Genomic DNA, 19,724 nt, shown 5'->3' on the forward strand with positions numbered 1-19,724 from the left:
TTGTCTCACGACTCGAAATCCCATTACATTTCTCACTCATTACAATTATACAAGTCTCCCCGGTTCGGCTGCCATCTTCACTTTGAGGCTCCGAGGTCTACAGAGACCTTAAAGAGATTTCGGGAATCCTTTAGAGCGGCGTTGTTTACAGCTACGTACAACTGCGCCGTGTCTTCAGAGAGAACCTCACTAAATAGATCGACTAATTACCTCCTTTTTCAGTAGCATACTGAGAGAGAAAAACAAAGAAATCATATTTAAGATCCGCTTTATTGATTATTCCTGATGTAGTTACATGTACCTGTGAGTGTGAGAAACGTGTCTGTTATTTTTGTGCTATGAAAAAGAAAAGAAAAGAAAAAAAACCCAGGCGCTGTTGTTATTTACTGAGGATCCTGGGCGCCGTTGTATCTCTAAGCCGGCGGATTTCCCATAAATCCCGGCTGCTTGGCCTCGGCGGTGCGGTGACTGGGTCGAGAGGCGCCATTGGCGCGCTGATGAATCCCTTTAGACGGCCCAATCAATACGGCTTTATCTTCAGGCGAGTGGCGCAGACGCCCGTGTTAGTTCACCTGGGGTCCTGAAGGAGTGATCAGCGCGCTGTACATCAAAGCCCACTATCAGACAGCAGCAATCAGGAGAGAAGGCCTGATCCACTCATCTCCTGTGGCACCCGAAGATGTGTGATCTATCGCCCGTGAGCACTCACGCTGTTGAATATGTCATCTTTATCAGCGCTGATCTGTGTTTCTGGAGCCATAACCAGTGTAGCATTTTTTCTCCCCCCAGTCACCCGGGACATGAAGGCTACAGACGGCGATGTTTATTACAGTACAGACATAAAACACACACTTTGTAAGTGTTAATGGCAATGTTCTGTGCGCTATTTAGCACTGGGTATCTCGACAGCATCTCTGACATGCCTGTTGAAATTTGTGACAGCCTCGGAAATGGTGAAATTTTGTCTGTATATAGTTCTGAAAAGTTCTGAGAGACTTCCCTGAGCTGAAATCTTTCCCTAGGGCATGTGTTTGGTTCTCCAGAATTGAAAAAGAAGAACACAATGTTTTATTTCATAATGATTATTTTGCACTGCAACGAATTTACACAGATTTATCAGTTTGGGTAACGAAATGAAATGAAATTAGCTTGTTTCTTGTGTGTTCTTCGGATGGATACGAAGCTGTTCTGTCGTAGGTTTCGTGGTAGAACCTTTAGACAAACCAAAGAACCAAATTTTTAATATTTATTTTCCAAGAATACATTTACTTTACAGCGTCTGGACGTTTAGAAGCTTTTGAAAAGCTGGAACATTTAATCTTCCCAGAACCCTTGAATTTTTTCCAATTATTGTAAACATTTCTTAAAGGGATCCTTATAGGTTTCTTGATTAAATTAACTATTTAGTCCAGAAAATCTCTTTAGTTTTGCTTATTAAATGGTTCCTGGGGGCAAAACACAAATATCAAATGTCATGCTTTTTAGATTTCAGAGTTCTTCAGCTTCTCTGACCCTCCACTGAGGCCTGTTGTTACGTAACGAAGCGCCTCAAGTCGACTGCTACGATGCATAATAAATAAAGGTGTATAAAAAAATTAGAAATTTGTCAACCCGATGACATTTCTATTGCAGTAGAGCCAGAATTACTACTTTTTATTTGGTGTAAAACTGCACACGTGGCCGTAGGGTTGCCGAGAAGATCGTTCCTGCTGCTTTATTAAAGCGGCTTTATTCTCTTAAAGAGTTGCTTCTGTCCCTGTGATCAAAAAGTAGTTGATCATTTTTTTTTACCAAAAATTCCTCCAGGCTAAATGACAACAACCATCAACACCATTCTGACAACATTTGCCTGCTCGCGTTAGTACGGATCATCGCATTCAGCTCACGGAGTAATAAAGATAAAGGGCTGACTAAAAAATAATTGCTTTTGGAGTTATTTATATGGACGCTATTAAAGAACATTAAGAAGATTAGCTATTTGTGTAATGAGCCCAACTGGTTTGTTGGATTGTTTTATTGCAGTTTATAATGTCGAATACTAAGTTGGGATTGGTCAGAAAGGTTTAGAGAAACTTTCAGTGTATATATATATATATATATATATATATATATATATATATATATATATATATATATATATATATATATGGAGAGAGAGAGAGAGAGAGAGAGAATATATATATAGATATAAATAGAGAAGAGACAGAGGCAAAGCTGTAAAGTTTTTAGACATAACAGAAGTGTTCAGGAACAAGGGATTTGTTCTGTTTATGCTTTCCAGATTCTCAAGTTACTTTTTGTCTTTGTAAATTTAACGTGCGAGAGAATAAACGTGATTGGAACGTGACAGAACGACTGTTCATAGCTGCTGTAATGCGTGAGAACAGGAACTAGTTTCAAGGACGATCGAAATTTGCTCTTGCTTCAAAAAAATCTTACTTCATGATGCTTTACATTTGTCGAAGAAACCTCTTGTGATTTGGAAATATAACTCACCTTTAAATCCAAATCATTTTAAAGTAATTGTGGCACTGTGAAATACTGATAAAGTTTCGGCACCCTTAGTCATAGATACTATAACAATTAACCCGAAATGCTAACCATTTTTTCCTAATGCTAATCTTAATTCTTGTTGCTCATAATGTTTTAGTATTTTATACTATTTAACAGGATAACGTTAACTTCATAAACTCCAGTTTTATCTTCCTGACTCCTGGTAACTACATGCTTTTTTCAGGTTATTTTTACGGTACTCACTGTATAATATGATTTAAGATGAATGACTGAATGATAAGCTCAGATGTTGAGCAGTTAATATTAAATTATATATTTCAAAAAATCCTTTTCGGTGTGTGTTTTAGCCACATGGCTTTGGCCGCTTTCTCGTGTGGAGCTGTATTGATATTGTTCCCAGGAGCTACTAAGCCATTAAATAGTGTTAATTGGTGCAAATGCCTGATCAGATTGGCCATTGATTGTGACAGTGTCGATTATCTCTCAGATAAATGGAATCCTTTAATTCCCAGTTTCAGCCGGATACCGACCGCGCCGTCCGAGGCCATTAAAATCCTGTAGCAATTAAGGTATAACAGAGTAATTAGTGCCAAGATGGAGGAATGTAATTAATGTTTGTGGTATTATTACCTTGTTATCTCTATCTGTGCAGTGTCATTTTTTATCGTAGGCACATACATTTCTATAGCTATAGATATATATATTTTTGTTTGTTTTCGTGATGTTACGTGATGACGCATCGTTATGGTCAAAAATTTTCATGAATGCGATATTCTAGGGATGTGTAATTTACTGGAGCTCAGTTTTCACGAGTAAGGAAGGTTTTCTAGATGGGATCACTAGCTGACTGATTGTGTGTGTGTGTGTGTATGTGTGTGTGTGTTGACCCCAGTATTGGTAACATGTCTGTTCTGAGGGGATCAATGAGCTCTCGGAGTGTATTCTCTCCACCTGCTGACACCAGCTCTGGGCTGAAGTGGCGCAGCTCAAGTGCTCACGTCAATGGAGCTCCAAAGCAATATTGAGCTGTAAGGCCGCAGCAAAGCACTGCAATTCACACAGCACTGTTAGATACATAGATAGACGAGGGATTTCCTTTTTCACCGGTTTGAGTATACAAAGAACAGACTGAGAGGTTTGACTTAAGGGGTTTTGCGTTTCTTGTCCATGTTGCCTTTAAGCCCCGAATTTCTGACTCGGTTTCCAAGAGCTCAATGAATCAAAAATACTGTCTCGCATTTTGTTACCATTTCTAGTGTTTCCTGTGAGGTAAATAGTGTGGATTCGTACAAATTGATGATAGTTAGACTATATGCTGAGTTTTCAGTCAGTCGGATTTGCTTGTCAGATGTCAAACAGCAATAAAAAGGACATTTTTGGGTTTTTCTGCCTGTAACATGCTTAAAATAGAAATATATTTCACCAAAACAACACAAATTGTCGATATTTAGTCTACATTCTGACCTCGCCTTGCCCTCTGCTTGCAAAGGTCACAGCCTGTTTAACAAACACTGATAAAAACAGTGCTTAATGTGACTAAAACCGGACTAGCTGATCAGAGTTAGACACCAAAAATCAATTCAGTTTGTAATGAGATAACCGTCCACCTCAATATCATTAAAAAAAGAGGGGATAATCTGTACAGATGACTGAGCAAAGTGTTTATAATCACCTAATAAAAGACATTAATAACAAGAAGTGTATTCAACAAAGCAGAGCTGAGGGAACGAATCAGTGATTATTTCTTCATCAGTGTTAGCAACAGAGATCTGTTGAGTGAAGAGGCTTGTGACTTTTACCTCAGGCGATGAGAGAGAGACTGATGATAATCGAAGTGAGAACTTGTTTATTAGTGTTAACAAAGATTGGTCAATAATGGTCAAAAAATGAGAGAAGACGAGGGTGTAGATCTCTTAGCATCAACACAAGCAATATATAGTAGATGATGTTTTAGCTCTGCTTGAATCCCTCTCTGCTGGACGCTCTGGTATATAGAGCATTAAATAGACCCATAAAAAGTTTTCTCAAATTGTAATGAAGATCGTACTAAAAAATCAGCTCACGTCCCGAGTAAGCGATGATGACGTCCAGGTTTAGACATGAAAAGTCACGAAAATTGCAACTCCTGTTCAGCCTATCGAGTTTCCCATTATAGCTAACGCACCCGTAGCTCCATGCCAAACACAGAACAGCATCATCATTAATAATCAAAGTATAACTGTATTATAAATGTATTAACCTCAGCTAATGGGGCAGACTGGAAGTCGAGCCTGATCGGAGGAAGTTTGCGGAGGAAAGAGCTGAGCTTGCATACGGCACTCAGCGCAATCCGGATGGATCGAGATGCAGATTTGAAAGCGGTTCTTTCAGACAGTTTGACGCATGAGGAGTTTTTGGGGGGTAGACGGCGCTCCGTGTGACAGGCTGTGAGATGTTCGCTTTAAGCGTTCGGAAGAGGACGGACTCCCAGAAATCCTACAGAGAGAGAGAGAGAGAGAGAGAGTTGAATTTGAAGCTGTGCCAGCTCTCCAGAGACCAAGTAAAGAAAGTATATAGAGAGAGAGAGACAGAGAGAGAGACAGACAGACAGACAGACAGAGAGAGACATACAGAGAGAGAGACAGAGAAAGGGAGACAGACAGACAGAGAGAGAGTGCGAGACAGAGAGAGAAAGAAAGAGACAGACAGAGAGAGACAGAAAGCAAGAGACAGAGAAAGAGAGCAAGAGAGACAGAGACAGACAGAGAGAGAGAGAAAGCGAGAGACAGAGAAAGAGAGCAAGAGAGGCAGAGACAGACAGAGAGAGAGAGAAAGCGAGAGACAGAGAGAGAGCAAGAGACAGAGAGAGAGAGAGACAGAGAGAAAGTTTGGTTCCTGAGATCCGATGTGATCCACTGGTCAAGATTAGGGTAATGATGATATCGATATTCTGATAAACTAAGCAACAATCTACAATGTTTTTTAGATATTGAGAATATTGTTTTATATTTTTATTAAGAAATAAAATCCAGACTGGATCTGTAATTGGAACAGATGGTTTAAATGTAGTTGTTGTAAAGGGTTTTAATTGCAGATGTTTCACATTTGAAATATTCTTAAATATGTATTTTTATTTATTTTATTACAAATAAATGCACTTTTTAACTGTATAATATATATATATATATATATATATATATATATATATGTATATATGTATTTTTTTTAGAGTTATAAAATGCATTTATTTGTAATAAAATAAATAAAAATACATATTGAAGAATATTTTAAAATATGAATAATATTTTATAATAATTGATAATAAAATGAATTTTTTTTTTTATTTATTCATGAAATATCTTTAATAATCATGATGTGATGTTTTTGCCATTTCACATATCCGTAGTCTAGAATCATGTGTACACACACTTTATGTTCAGAATTCATCGGTATGACACGCTGTCACGCAATATTCGCTCACACACACACACACACACACATCAGTATCTGTACAGAATAAAGGAATTAGCAGATTAGCAGACATACACAGCTGCTTGTTTAGGATTTAGGATTAGCCAGGTGTGTGACCTATCTGTGTGCATGTGAGAGTACGCTGACTATCGGCTAAAGATTTTATAAATACCGATCTTCATTCCTTAACAGAGTACAGAAGAGAGCCGTGTTCATTCTCAACAACGTTCCCTAGACCTAATTCTAGTTCAGGCATGTTCTTTAGGTCTTCTACTTGTTCTTCATGATTTTCAGACCTGGTTCTTTCCCATGATTTGTTATTTTTCATCACCCTTGTTCTCCATACCTTCTGCTCAAGACTCCACTCATATACAGCCATGTTCTCCAGACTTTATGATGTTATTTTCCACCAATATTCCACTGGCCTTGTTTTGTCATCCTGGTTGTTCTCCTGAGTCATGTTCCAGACTTCATTCTAATTAAGCCGTGTTCTCTAGACCTCGCTGTGGTTTAATCATATTCTCCAAAATCCATCATTTTCGAACCCTGTCATCGTTCACCACTCATTCTTATTCTGCTGGTGTTGTTCTTCTTTTGCCACGTTCATCATCTCTCATGTTTTCCATACCTTCTTCCATTCTGCCTTATTCATGTTCTTCACGCCTTGTTCTTTTCGAATGGTAATCTCGATTAGTCCCCTTGATTGTGCTGCGGTTCCTCCATCTTCAGTCATGCTCTCCGGTCCTTGTTTTTTGTTCATCCGTGCTTTCCATACTGTTGCCCATTTTCTCATTCTTTCGCTCTTCCGTTATGTTCGAAAGCAACGATTCTCTATTTTAACCAGCAGCAGATGGGCTGCGCTCCTCTCGTTTCCTGGAGCTCAGGGTCACAGTGATCACGGAGTCTCAGAGGTCAGCTTCAACGGGGCGTGATGATACACAAAGCCGGCAGCACTAATAGTTGACATCTGCTCGATCGTCCAAGAGCCGTCAAAACAATGTCAGCAGAAATCAGATTCCTGTCAGTCAGAGCAGGTCAGGGAACTTGATGTTGAAACAGTGCAGATGATTACGGCTGGAGCGAAGGAGCGGTATTCGTGTGAAAGTTAATCTGTCTCACTCAGTTCTGGAGTCAGTTTCTTGACTCCAGCCGGACCTTTCCGGATATCTCTGAGATCTTTTGGCATTTGGATTTATAAACTATGCCTGTGCAGCCCGGTGGTTTAGTGGTTAGCGCTGGTGTCTCACAGCAAGAAGGTCCTAGGTTCGACTCCCGGGTTCGAACAGGTAGGGGCCTTTCTGTGTGGAGTTTGCATGTTCTCCCCGTGCCTGTGTGGGGGTACTCCGAGTTTCCTCCCACAGTCCAAAAACATATACATTAGGTTGATTGGTAATACTAAATTGCCTGTCTGTCTATGTGTGGCCCTGTGATGGACTGGTGACCTTTCCAGGGTGTACCCCTGCCTTTTGCCCAATGTGTGCTGGGACAGGCTCCAGCAGATCCCCGTGATCCTAATTAGGAATAAAGTGGGTATAGACAATGGATGGAACTATGGGCGTTTTCTGAATGAGAGTATGTTTGCTCCGAACATGTCCAAAATTTCTGAAAGATTTTTAATTATTTTTAATATTTTTTTAATCATATAAGCACCACTTTCGACTAAATATCTCTACTTGCACATTTATGCTGTTCAGTGTGTTCAAATCCATATAGCTGCTTTATCTTATATGCCACTGATGTGGGTGGTTCTCTTCTTCATCCACAACTGGCACTAATTAGGTCATTCAAAAAAGCTTTATCAAAAGCATTTGAAATCCTCTTGACTGAGACCTGACTGCTCTTTTTTTTTTTGCTTTCTTTTCTGTAACCGTTTCTTGTTGAAGAGTAGGTCATTCCGGGGTAATTAGCTCTCGTTAATTAACCGCGTTTCCCTCTCAGGAGAGCGACAATCTGTGGTGGGACGCCTTCGCTACCGAGTTCTTTGAGGAGGACGCCACGCTGACCCTCTCCTTCTGCCTGGAGGATGGACCAAAGAGATACAGTAAGGAATCAGTTCAGATTCTAAAACATTAATCACCCGATGAAGACGTTTGCAGTCTAAAAGACAATATAATCGGGACCATGGAGCAACACTTGAGGCTTTGTATACATGATTAAATAGTGTATGTTGTTGCAAATCTGACAACAAGAAAATATCAATACCGTATGCTATCAACTAAAGGGTTCTGAAACATTTGTATTTTCATTTCATTTGACCCCAGGCTGTTTTAGCTGTATAAAACACATAAAAATATATTGTTCTGCTTTGGTTGTTTTGAGTAATATTGAGGTCACTATTACAATCTTCAAGAACATCCTTCTGCTTTAGGGCCCTAACCTAACATAAACATACCTGAGGTATTGCGAGGAGCACTGAGAGTTCACACGATATGGTGGAGGAAAAAGACCCCTAGGAAAAAGTTTTTGCTGTCCTTGATAACAGAAATGTCAAAAATAACAAAAATCTATACTTTAAAAAATTATTAACATGTACATTTACATTTTCGGCATTTGGCCAGCGCAACTTTAAATTTATCTCATTTTCTCTAATAAAATTAAACCATTAAAAAAGATGGGATGAAGAAAAAGAAGAATGGGGTGGGTTGGGATTATATTTTATTTAAAAAGCTATTTAAGTATGCAACAAAGAAACATAAAAGTTAAATGTTACAATAAATTAAAAAAGAAATAAGATCAATCTAAACGTTAAATGTTAAAATAAATGTTAAAATAAATAAAAAAAAGAAGAAGTTAAATCTAACTGTTAAATGTTAAAATAAATCTAGAAGTAAATTAAAAATTGAATAAGATAAATATAATTGTTAAATGTTAAAATAAATGTTTAAATAAATTTAAAAAATAAATAAGTTAAATATAAATGTTTAATGTTAAATAAATGTTTAAATAAATTAAAAAATTAATAAGTTAAATATAAATGTTAACATAAATCTTAAAATAAATTTGAAAAAAAAGTTAAATCTAAATGTTTAATGTTGAAATAAATCTTAACATAAATGACAAAAGAAAAGTTAAATATACATGTTAAATGTTAAAAGAAATTTAAAAAGAAATACGTTAAATATAAATGTTAAATGTTAAAATAAATCTTACAATAAATGAAAAAAAAAGTTAAATATAAATGTTAAATGTTAAAATAAATCTTACAGTAAATGAAAAAAAAAGTTAAATATAAATGTTAAATGTAAAAATAAATCTCTACTTTTGAGATGTCATGCATATCAGCGGTACTAAGTAGCTGGCTCACGGTTTGTATGTTGATTCATTTAAAATGCTTAAGTAATATTTTAAATGCAAATGCTTGTATATACAGTCGAACTCATTTAAAGGTAAGTGATACTTCGTTTATTTCTGATGTGTTCATGTCACGTCACATCGTTAAACTGGGAAGAAACAACGGAGATGAGAAGACTACTGCTAAGTTAAGAAAATTGTGAATTTCAAGTCAAAGGGGTGATTTATTTTGCCGTTTATTGGCTGTAGGAAGCTGCAGGCTTTAGAAGGCAGCATGAGCAGTGTGTAAACTGGACATTTCCGCGTCGTAACACTTCTCTTCTTGGAAATGATAGATTATTGTGTTTTAGCACTTAATGGTGCCGAATCGATCAAATCTGATTGGTCAGGTGTGGATAGTGTTCTATATGACATCAGCTTTGTATACACGGGTTTGTTCCAATAGGCGGTCGTTTCTATAGCAACATCAGATACTGTAAACGCTCGACATAACCTACAGCTCATAGTAAAAAATATATATACGTGTCGTTATTTACCTACGGACATGGTAAAGTTTTCCTCGAGGAGATGTTCACTTAACATTTATGTAAGGAGTCTCCAGTGTCAGAACTTTGCAAAAGGTTTTCTGTAGGCTTGTCGATCCTCGTTCCTCGTATATGAATCAAGTGAATATAAATAATTTTTAACGAACGGATCTCGGTTGTGGACTGTTGGACCACAGTGTACATTCCTAATGCTATGACTTGCTCCAGTTCCAGATGTCAGGCTTAAGCGTTGATAAGCCGGATGAGTAAACTATGAATAAATGCATTGTTTGTCCCAAAGCTCTGTGGCACCTCAGTGGATCTTTTGCGGTTTTATCCTGAGGTTCATCCCAAATGCCTAGCTTATTTTCTGTTTTTCTTTTGCTCTCTCTCTCTCTCTCTCTCTCTCTCTCTCTCTCTCTCTCTCTGATGATTTGAGCAGTGCTGTCTGTCCTCGCCGAGTCCTGGGCCTTTGCTTATTCGTGCAGAACGGCTCGCTTGTTGGAATGAGAGAAGCGACTGAAACTCTGATTCGTTTGCAGCCTCTCATCCCTTCCCCCAGTCTCTGTGCTGCTGATTTATTCAGCAATACATGTTTTTATTAGGCAAGCACGCGGTGTGGTTAAACAACTGTTTTCTCAGATTTGCTTTAAGAAACTTATCTGATCAGCCAAGTAATGGCAATCTCGTACAGTTTGCTTTAATTACTCTTTTAATAGAAGCAGATTTTAATAGATTTTTGATGAGGTGCAGTTTATTACCAAAACTTATCACGAGTTCAACTCCTCGATGATGCCACAGCCATTTAGTGGACGGATACTGTTCCTCTCTTCCTGCCGATTAGCCAGTCGTGTGCTTCTGTGAGCGAGGGTATGCGGAAGAGGGCGGACTGCGCTTTCCTCTGAGTGTGTCAAGCAGCTTGAAAAATTCACAGATCAGGCATAACATTATGACCACCTGTCTAATATTGTGTCAGTTCCCGTTTTGCTGCCAAAACAGCCCTGACCCGTCCTGCACTGTGTATTTTGACACCTTTCTATCAGAACCAGAACCACATTAACTTCTTCAGCAGTTTGAGCAACAGTAGCTCGTCTGTTGGATCGGATCACACGGACCAGCCTTCGCTCGCCACGTGCATCAATGAGCCTTGACCGCCCATGACCCTGTCGTCGGTTCACCACTGTTCCTTCCTTGGTCCACTTTTGATAGATACTGACCACTGCAGACCGGGAACACCCCACAAGAGCTGCAGTTTTGGAGATGCTCTGATCCAGTGGTCTAGCCATCACAATTTGGCCCTTGGTCAAACTCGCTCAAATCCTTACACTTGTCCATTTTTCCTGCTTCTAACATCAACTTTAAGGACAAAATGTTCACTTTCTGCCTAATATATCCCACCCACTAACAGGTGCCATGATGAGGAGATCATCAGTCTTATTCACGTCACCTGTCAGAGGTCATAATGTTATGCCTGATCGGGTGTATAGAAATTAGAAATGTGCAAAAAGTTCACTAGTATAGCACTGATGACTTTTGAACAGTGTGGGCTAGATATTTTGAGCAGCTGTGACCATCAGGATGTTAGTTGTTGTTATAAACCGGTTAGCTTTCAGCATCTATGAAGCAGTAAAGTCAGTGAGCTGTACAGGACTGACAGAAATATTCTTCAACTGATTAACGCTAGATATTCATAGCCCAGTTTGCTTAGCTGGTGTCTTCATCGTGATTTAGGATCTCGTTCTGTAGCAAAGGGCAGTGCTAATTCACACACACACACACACCCAAAAACACCTCCAGCCCCACACACACACACACACACATACACAAACATGCGGCGGTTTTGTTTTCCAGGCTTTAAAAAGCCTATGGTGCGTCGAAGGGAACGAAAACCATCAAAGACGGAGAACTGCATCACGAAGCACAAGCGGCGACTCGAAAGCTGCTCATTAAAACACACTCACTCTTCTGTTTTTTTTTTCTCATCCACAGAACGCTAGGCTTTTAAATACAGAAATAACATGAGTAAATTAAACAGAGTTCATTTCAGCTTCATTATTTTGTTTCTCGTTTTATTTATATATATATACGCTTTTTATTTTACAGACGCTACACCTGTAATCTAAAGTCACAAAAAAATTGAATTTGTGGGGAAAGAAATGACACCGCTTCTATAGGGCCCCAGATATAGGAAGTTGGTAGATGGAGATGAATTTCTCTCATCCGCTGCAGGTTTGTGATATATGGATGTGGTGCATGATGGGAAAAGAGGCTCGGCCCAAGAGCAGGTCCACATCTCAGTTGAGCTATGACTCATCTTTCCTGGCATGCTCGCTCTCTCCCGCTCTCTCTCTCTCTTTCTCACACACACACACACACACACACACATACACACACACATTCTCTCTCTCTTCCCTTTTCTCTCTCTCTCACACACACACTCTCTCTCTCTCTCTCTCTCTCTCTCTCTCTCTCTCCTTCTCTGTCCTGCTTTCCCGTTCTCTCACTCTCGTTCTCTCTATCTGGCTTGCTCTCCCTCTCTCACTTGCTTTCTCTCTCTCTCTCCTTCCCTCTCTCTTGCTTTCTCTCCTTCTCTTTCTCTTGCTTTCTCTCTCCTTCTCCCACTCTCGTTCTCATACTCATTCTCTTGCGCTCTCTCTCTCTCTCTCTCTCCCTCCCCTTCTCTTTATTGCTTTCTATCTTTCTCTCTCTCTCTCACCTTCTCTCACACTCGTTCTCTCTTTCTTGCTTTATCTCTCCCTCATTCTCTGACTCTCATTCTCTCCCTCTTGCTCTCTCTCTCTACTTCTCTCTTGCTCTCATTTTAACTCTTCTATTTCTGTTCCTCTTTCTGTGTGTGTGTGCTTATTTTCCTAATACTTCATATTTATCTCAAAAAAATGAAAGCATTGATCAGAACGATCAGAACATTTGCTAATATTATATTTTCTTATATTATGTTTAATAAATGACTCACTCGTTGGTTCGCTGTTATAGAAAAATAATCAAATACTGTGAAGACACCGGCTTAACGTTATGATCATAATGGCGATTATTTTCCTATAAAAGTATTCCACTTGTATCAGAGCAATTTGCCAGACATTAGCTTTTTCTATAGTGTAAAGGACACGTTATACCTGTCACACATTTAATGTCCGTGAACCAAGCTATATCCGGTCATCGCTTATATTCTAGCAGCTATAAACGACATTCCCCTCAGCAGAAGACGTCCTATACCTTCATTTCTATGCTGACTAACTTAAACATAAAATATATTGACTAGAATATAGTGTTGCTGTGTAAATATTGATATAATCGTTACACTGAGCAGCTAAAGCACTAAATATATTACCTAAACTAGCTAGCACAAACTTTTCTAACAATTTGCACAATTCTGTTTATATGTTCCGAATGTTAATGTGAGATTGGATTGGATTGGATTTATTGTCATTGCACATGGATACAAGGCAACGAAGTGCAGTTAGCATCTAACCAGAAGTGCAAAGCAGTAGTGAATTATAGACATCTGTATTCCTTTATAAACAAGACATCAAATGAAATCCAATCCAGATCAGACGGATTTGATAGCTAGAACATAATTCTAGAACATAAAAAGGGTTGTTTTTTTTTTTTTTTTACGTATTTCATTCTGAAATCTGAAGGAAATGTAAGAGGATGTTACTGACGTCGTCTTTTAATTTCCTACTCGGATTGAGCTGTTCAGTTTTTATTTCTGACATCATTAAGGGAGGTTATTAGCAAGGATCAGAAACGTTACAGAGAACCAAAAGGAAACCAGGAAACAAACCTACATTTTTATTGACCAGAATTGAAAAGGAGTCAAAAATGTTTTCTGAGTGAAAATCTTCTTCTTCTTCTTTGGGCTTTTCGCTTCAGGGGTCTCCACAGCGAATCATCTCTCTCCACCTATCCCTATCTTCTGCATCCTCAACACTTGCACCCACTAGCTTCATATCCTCATTGATTCCATCCATATACCTCCTCTTTGGCCTTCCCCTTTGCCTCTTGCCTGGCAGCTCCATGTCCAACATTCTCCTACTCACTCTCCCTCCTCTGGACATGTCCAAACCATCTTAATCTGTCCTCCCTAACTTTGTCCCCCAAACGTCCAACATGAGCCGTCCCTCTGATGTACTCGTTCCTAATCCTGTCCAACCGTGTCACTCCCAAAGAGAACCTCAACATCTTCAGCTCTGCCTCCTGTCTCTTCCTCAGTGACACCGTCTCTACTTCCAGACCTCCACCGGGATGTCTTCAGGATCAGCTGCCTTTCCACTTTTCATCCCCTTCAAAGCCTTCCTGACTTCATCCTTTCTAATCATATCTTCAGTTCACACCTCACTAAAGAAAACAAAGCTTAAACGTTTCCCCATAGGATTGAAATCCTGTCCAAAATTAATGCTTGGTTTTACTGATCGCTGTCATGAAGATCCTGTGCTCCTTGCACACTTATCCTCGGAAATTCATGCGGCATGCCTGTCTGGTGTGATTTTATTTACATTTATGGGCAGACGCAGTATCTCTCATTTTATACAAATAATTAAAGATTAAGGGCCTTGCTCAGGGGCCCAGCTTTTGGTGAACCTGGGAACCTTCTGATCAGTATTCCAACACCTTAACCACTAAGTTGCTACCACATCCCCTAGCTAAAATATTGGAGGCAGTATATCATTCACATTTGGCAGACACCCTTACACAGAGCGACTTACATTGTTATGTCATTTTATACAACTGAGTAATTGAGGGTTAAGGGCCTTACTCAGGGGCCCAGCAGTGAAAGCTTGGGATTCAAACTCACAACCTACCAATCAGTAGTCCAATGCTTTAGCCACTAAGCTACCACATCCCCCATATCACGCTTCATCCACGGATGAATAAAACCGTCTTAAATCGCATATTTGTGTACTGTTAAAGACCATTATTGAGTACTTAGACTGCAATTTTCCCACAGTTATTTTATTCATTTATTTTTTATTTAGCCTTTAGATGTACTGAATGTCTGTTTGGAGTCGAATGGATTGTCTAAATTACTAAATTGTACGATGGCAGAAGGTCTTTTTTACGGAGACACTGAGATGATGAGAGTGTTTAACGTGTAAAAAATTCAGGAATGTTTTGTCTGGAAGGTGTTTTGTCTGGAACATGCCATCTAGTAGATATCGCTTTTAATCGTCCAGGTGTGAACAAGATGCTAGTGAAAGTGAAGTATGTATGAAGCTTCAGCTACAGTTCATGAAAATGTGCGTCGAAAGTATTTTTCCGAGAAGCAGCAGATCAACGAATGGTCTGAAATTTAAAAGTAAATGAGTATTTGGTTTTATTTAAGACGCTTTAAGAAGTAAATGTAAAGACGGTTAAATAAAGAGGGGGTGTGGAATAAAAATACTGTTTCTAAGAAATGAATGAATTGTATCTAATCCATGCTAGCTAGCACCCTGATATTGTTACACCATTGGAAACTTCTCTATTTTCTACCTCCAGAATGTCGCTTAGATATCTCCAGCATTTAATAGCAGCGTTTACAAAGGAAAAAAATATGTTGTGTTTTTCCATCAACGCTGAAATTACTCTCTCTCTCTTTATCACTAATTCTCTCTCTCTCCCTCTCTCTCATTCTGTCTCTCTCATTCCTTCTCTCTTTCTCACTCTCTCACTCTATCTCTCTCTCCCCCTCTCTATTTCTAATTCTTTCTCCCTCACTTACTCTCTGATTATCTCTCCCCCCTCTCTGTATCTCTAATTTTCTCTCTCTCTCTCTCTCTCTCTCTCTCTCTCTCTCTCTCTCTATCTATCTATCTATCTCTCTCTCTCTCTCTCTTACTGTTACTCTCTCTTTTACTCTCTATTTCTGTCTCTCTCTCTGATTCATTCTCTCTCTCTCTGATTCATTCTCATTCTCTCTCTCTCTGATTCATTCTCTCTCTCTCTCTGATTCATTCTCATTCTCTCTCTCTTTCTCTCTCTCTCTGATTCATTCTCATTCTCTCTCTCTCTCTGATTCATTCTCATTCTCTCTCTCTCTCTCTCTCCTTCTCTCACTTAATTTCTAATTCTTTCTCTCTCATTTATTCTGTCTTTCGCCCGCTCTCTCTCTCTCTCCCTCCTCCTGATCAGTCTCTCTCTTTTCTCTTTTCCACCCCCCCTTTCCTTATTTAGTCTCCTGCCCATGTCTCCCAGAGTCACCCCTCCCCCCCACCATTTTTTTGTCCTCCTTCCCTATCCATACTTTATTCCTCTCTCTTCTTCCCTCCCCACCGCTGGTCATTTTCTCGTCCTCTCCACACTCTCGGCTCTCCACATCCTGCACCGGACAAAATAAATCGTATATAATTGCGTGCGATTGGGATGAACCCGTGTATAAGACAGACGTATAGACTTGTACCTCTGTAAGTCAGAGTCAGTGTTACAGTGCAACATGCTGAGTCTTGGGAAAGAAGTGTTTTCCCGTGCTGTGTGTTTGCCCTTGATACGAGCTCATTATCGTTGGAGGGGTTTAAATCGTATCTTCACCTTGTTTGGGGGATGATGGGATGGAAGTTTGCTCGCATGATGTAACGTCGCTGCAACAGTCCCACGTTAAAACCTCCTGCAGATAAAAGACTAACAACGGAGACTTCGGGAAATATGAAATGCTCCGATCACAAGGATGCACTGATCCAAGACTCGTACCAGGTCATACTATCAGGGACCGATATCTTCCCAAATCCGCTAAACTTTAGTTTATAGAGTCAGATCAGTAGCAGAACGAACCAGTTACATCCAGATTCAAAGCATCTCTACTCATTAGTACCAGGGTGTTTCCTCAGCTGGAGCCATTGGTGTTCATTATACTGACTAACATGTACATAAAGTCAACCTCCCGGACACTTTCAATCCTAGTTTGAATCATCTCATGCTTGAATCATTTTCCGAGTCAGCTATAATACTCTGATGATTCACCCCTATGAGATTTCCTGCGAGAAAAGTCACGCCATGTTCAACAGGAAGTTACATCATTTGAATTGAAGGTCAATTAAACGACGTTTCTTCATTTTCTCTCTTTTCAGTCATACTGCCATATTAACAGATGAAAGTTTAAATTAAACACTGGATGAAAATCAATCTAGAAAATGAATATGCCAGATCTGTGAAAATCCCTTACTGTGACAGGTTATAGCAGGGTTATGAACAGTGCATTAGTAACTTTACATTAGATTAAATTTGATTACATTTACAACAGCAATTGATTTATTGCTTATTAACACACAGTATTGTGAAATGTTCAGCTTTTTCGTTTATCCTCAAGGTTTTAAGGTCAGTGTGTGTGTGTGTGTGTGTGTGTGTGTGTGTGTATTGACAGTGATAGTGAGTGATAGCGAGATGATTGACAGGGTGAAGAGTTCCGTCTCCGCTGCAGTCCATCTCTGTTAGATACACACTGCTCTCACATGAGTGACAGGACAAGTCTCAATACAGCAATGTGTGTGTGTGTGTGTGTGTGTGTGTGTAGGGGGAGGCAACAGGAAGAAAGAACAGCTGTGGGAAGGGATGATAAAATGGACCTGTTTCTGTGTTTCCTGCTTTTCTCATATTCTCTCACCCCAATCTCGCTTTCTCTCATCTCTCAAAACCCTGTGTCTCAAACAATAATGTGTGTATGTGTATGTGTGTGTGTGTGTGTGTGTGTGTGTGTAACTTGATCTCTCAGATTCCTGGTGCAATTGAACTTTAATCGTCTACATTTATTTATGTTTAAGTTATTAGTTATAAATGTGTGTGTGTGTGTGTGTGTGGGTGTGTGTGGGTTGTAACTATAGAGTCATGAAAAAATGACGTCCAGTGTGCCGAGAAGCTTCCAGAAAGTCAACAACTCCATACAGCCATCTTATTAATAATGGATGCCAGAAACGCCCATCTCATGCATAATAAACAAGGGACACGCCCATCATATGCATAATTAATGACAGACACACCCCTCAACACTAGGAACTGTGCAAGACACAGATATAGAGGAATTATGTTTGTAGATAAATCATGCAGCACCTTATATACGTGTGTGTGTGTGTGTGTGTGTGTGTGTGTGTGAGTGTGTGTGTGTGAGTGTGTGTGTGTGTGTGTGTGTGTGTGTGTGTGTGTGTGTGAGTGTGTGTGTGTGTATGTGTGAGTGTGTGTGTGTATGACTGTGTGTGTGTGTGACTGTGTGGTTGTGTGTTTGTGAGTGTGTGATTGTGTGTGTGTGTGTGTGTGAGTGTGTGTGTGTGTGTGTGAGTGTGTGTGTGTGTGTGAGTGTGTGTGTGTGAGTGTGTGTGTGTGTGTGTGTGTGAGTGTGTGTGTGTGTGTGAGTGTGTGTGTGTGTGTGTGTGTGTGTGTGTGTGTGTGTGAGTGTGTGTGTGTGTGTGTGTGTGAGTGTGTGATTGTGTGATTGTGTGTGTGTGTGTGTGTGTGTGAGTGTGTGTGTGTGTGTGTGTGTGTGTGCACTTTGCCTTTATTAAAACTTTATGTAGCTGTTTCTTGCTCCTGAGTCCTCTTCATCTGTCTCTCCTCCCTGACCTCGTGTCCTCTTCATCTGTCTCTCCTCCCTGACCTCGTGTCCTCTTCATCTGTCTCTCCTCCCTAACCTCGTGTCCTCTTCATCTGTCTCTCCTCCCTGACCTCGTGTCCTCTTCATCTGTCTCTCCTCCCTGACCTCGTGTCCTCTTCATCTGTCTCTCCTCCCTGACCTAGTGTCCTCTTCATCTGTCTCTCCTCCCTGACCTCGTGTCCTCTTCATCTGTCTCTCCTCCCTGACCTAATGATCTCTTCATCTGTCTCTCCTCCTCCTGACCTCGTGTCCTCTTCATCTGTCTCTCCTCCCTGACCTAGTGTCCTCTTCATCTGTCTCTCCTCCCTGACCTCGTGTCCTCTTCATCTGTCTCTCCTCCCTGACCTAGTGTCCTCTTCATCTGTCTCTCCTCCCTGACCTCGTGTCCTCTTCATCTGTCTCTCCTCCCTGACCTAGTGTCCTCTTCATCTGTCTCTCCTCCCTGACCTCGTGTCCTCTTCATCTGTCTCTCCTCCCTGACCTAGTGTCCTCTTCATCTGTCTCTCCTCCCTGACCTCGTGTCCTCTTCATCTGTCTCTCCTCCCTGACCTCGTGTCCTCTTCATCTGTCTCTCCTCCCTGACCTAGTGTCCTCTTCATCTGTCTCTCCTCCCTGACCCAGTGTCCTCTTCATCTGTCTCTCCTCCCTGACCTCGTGTCCTCTTCATCTGTCTCTCCTCCCTGACCTCGTGTCCTCTTCATCTGTCTCTCCTCCCTGACCCAGTGTCCTCTTCATCTGTCTCTCCTCCCTGACCTCGTGTCCTCTTCATCTGTCTCTCCTCCCTGACCTAGTGTCCTCTTCATCTGTCTCTCCTCCCTTACCTCGTGTCCTCTTCATCTGTCTCTCCTCCCTGACCCAGTGTCCTCTTCATCTGTCTCTCCTCCCTGACCTAATGTCCTCTTCATCTGTCTCTCCTCCCTGACCCAGTGTCCTCTTCATCTGTCTCTCCTCCCTGACCCAGTGTCCTCTTCATCTGTCTCTCCTCCCTGACCTCGTGTCCTCTTCATCTGTCTCTCCTCCCTTACCTCGTGTCCTCTTCATCTGTCTCTCCTCCCTGACCCAGTGTCCTCTTCATCTGTCTCTCCTCCCTGACCTCGTGTCCTCTTCATCTGTCTCTCCTCCCTGACCCAGTGTCCTCTTCATCTGTCTCTCCTCCCTGACCCAGTGTCCTCTTCATCTGTCTCTCCTCCCTGACCTCGTGTCCTCTTCATCTGTCTCTCCTCCCTGACCCAGTGTCCTCTTCATCTGTCTCTCCTCCCTGACCTTGTGTCCTCTTCATCTGTCTCTCCTCCCTGACCTAGTGTCCTCTTCATCTGTCTCTCCTCCCTCACCCAGTGTCCTCTTCATCTGTCTCTCCACCCTGACCT

General features: G+C 40.6%; 1 protein-coding gene across 5 annotated transcripts in view; it reads left to right on the forward strand.

Annotated features, from left to right (window-relative positions):
• Positions 1-19,724, forward strand: part of ldb2a (LIM domain binding 2a) — an 84,433-nt gene that overhangs the window by 11,781 nt on the left and 52,928 nt on the right. For all 5 annotated transcript variants that reach the window (XM_058397044.1, XM_058397043.1, XM_058397045.1 and 2 more), the window contains exon 2: positions 7,903-8,005. In XM_058397044.1, coding sequence (XP_058253027.1) covers positions 7,903-8,005 — 103 coding nt within the window. The remainder of the gene's footprint in view (positions 1-7,902; positions 8,006-19,724) is intronic.

This window comes from Hemibagrus wyckioides, linkage group LG08 (genome assembly GCF_019097595.1).
Source record: "Hemibagrus wyckioides isolate EC202008001 linkage group LG08, SWU_Hwy_1.0, whole genome shotgun sequence".
Taxonomy (NCBI): domain Eukaryota; kingdom Metazoa; phylum Chordata; class Actinopteri; order Siluriformes; family Bagridae; genus Hemibagrus; species Hemibagrus wyckioides.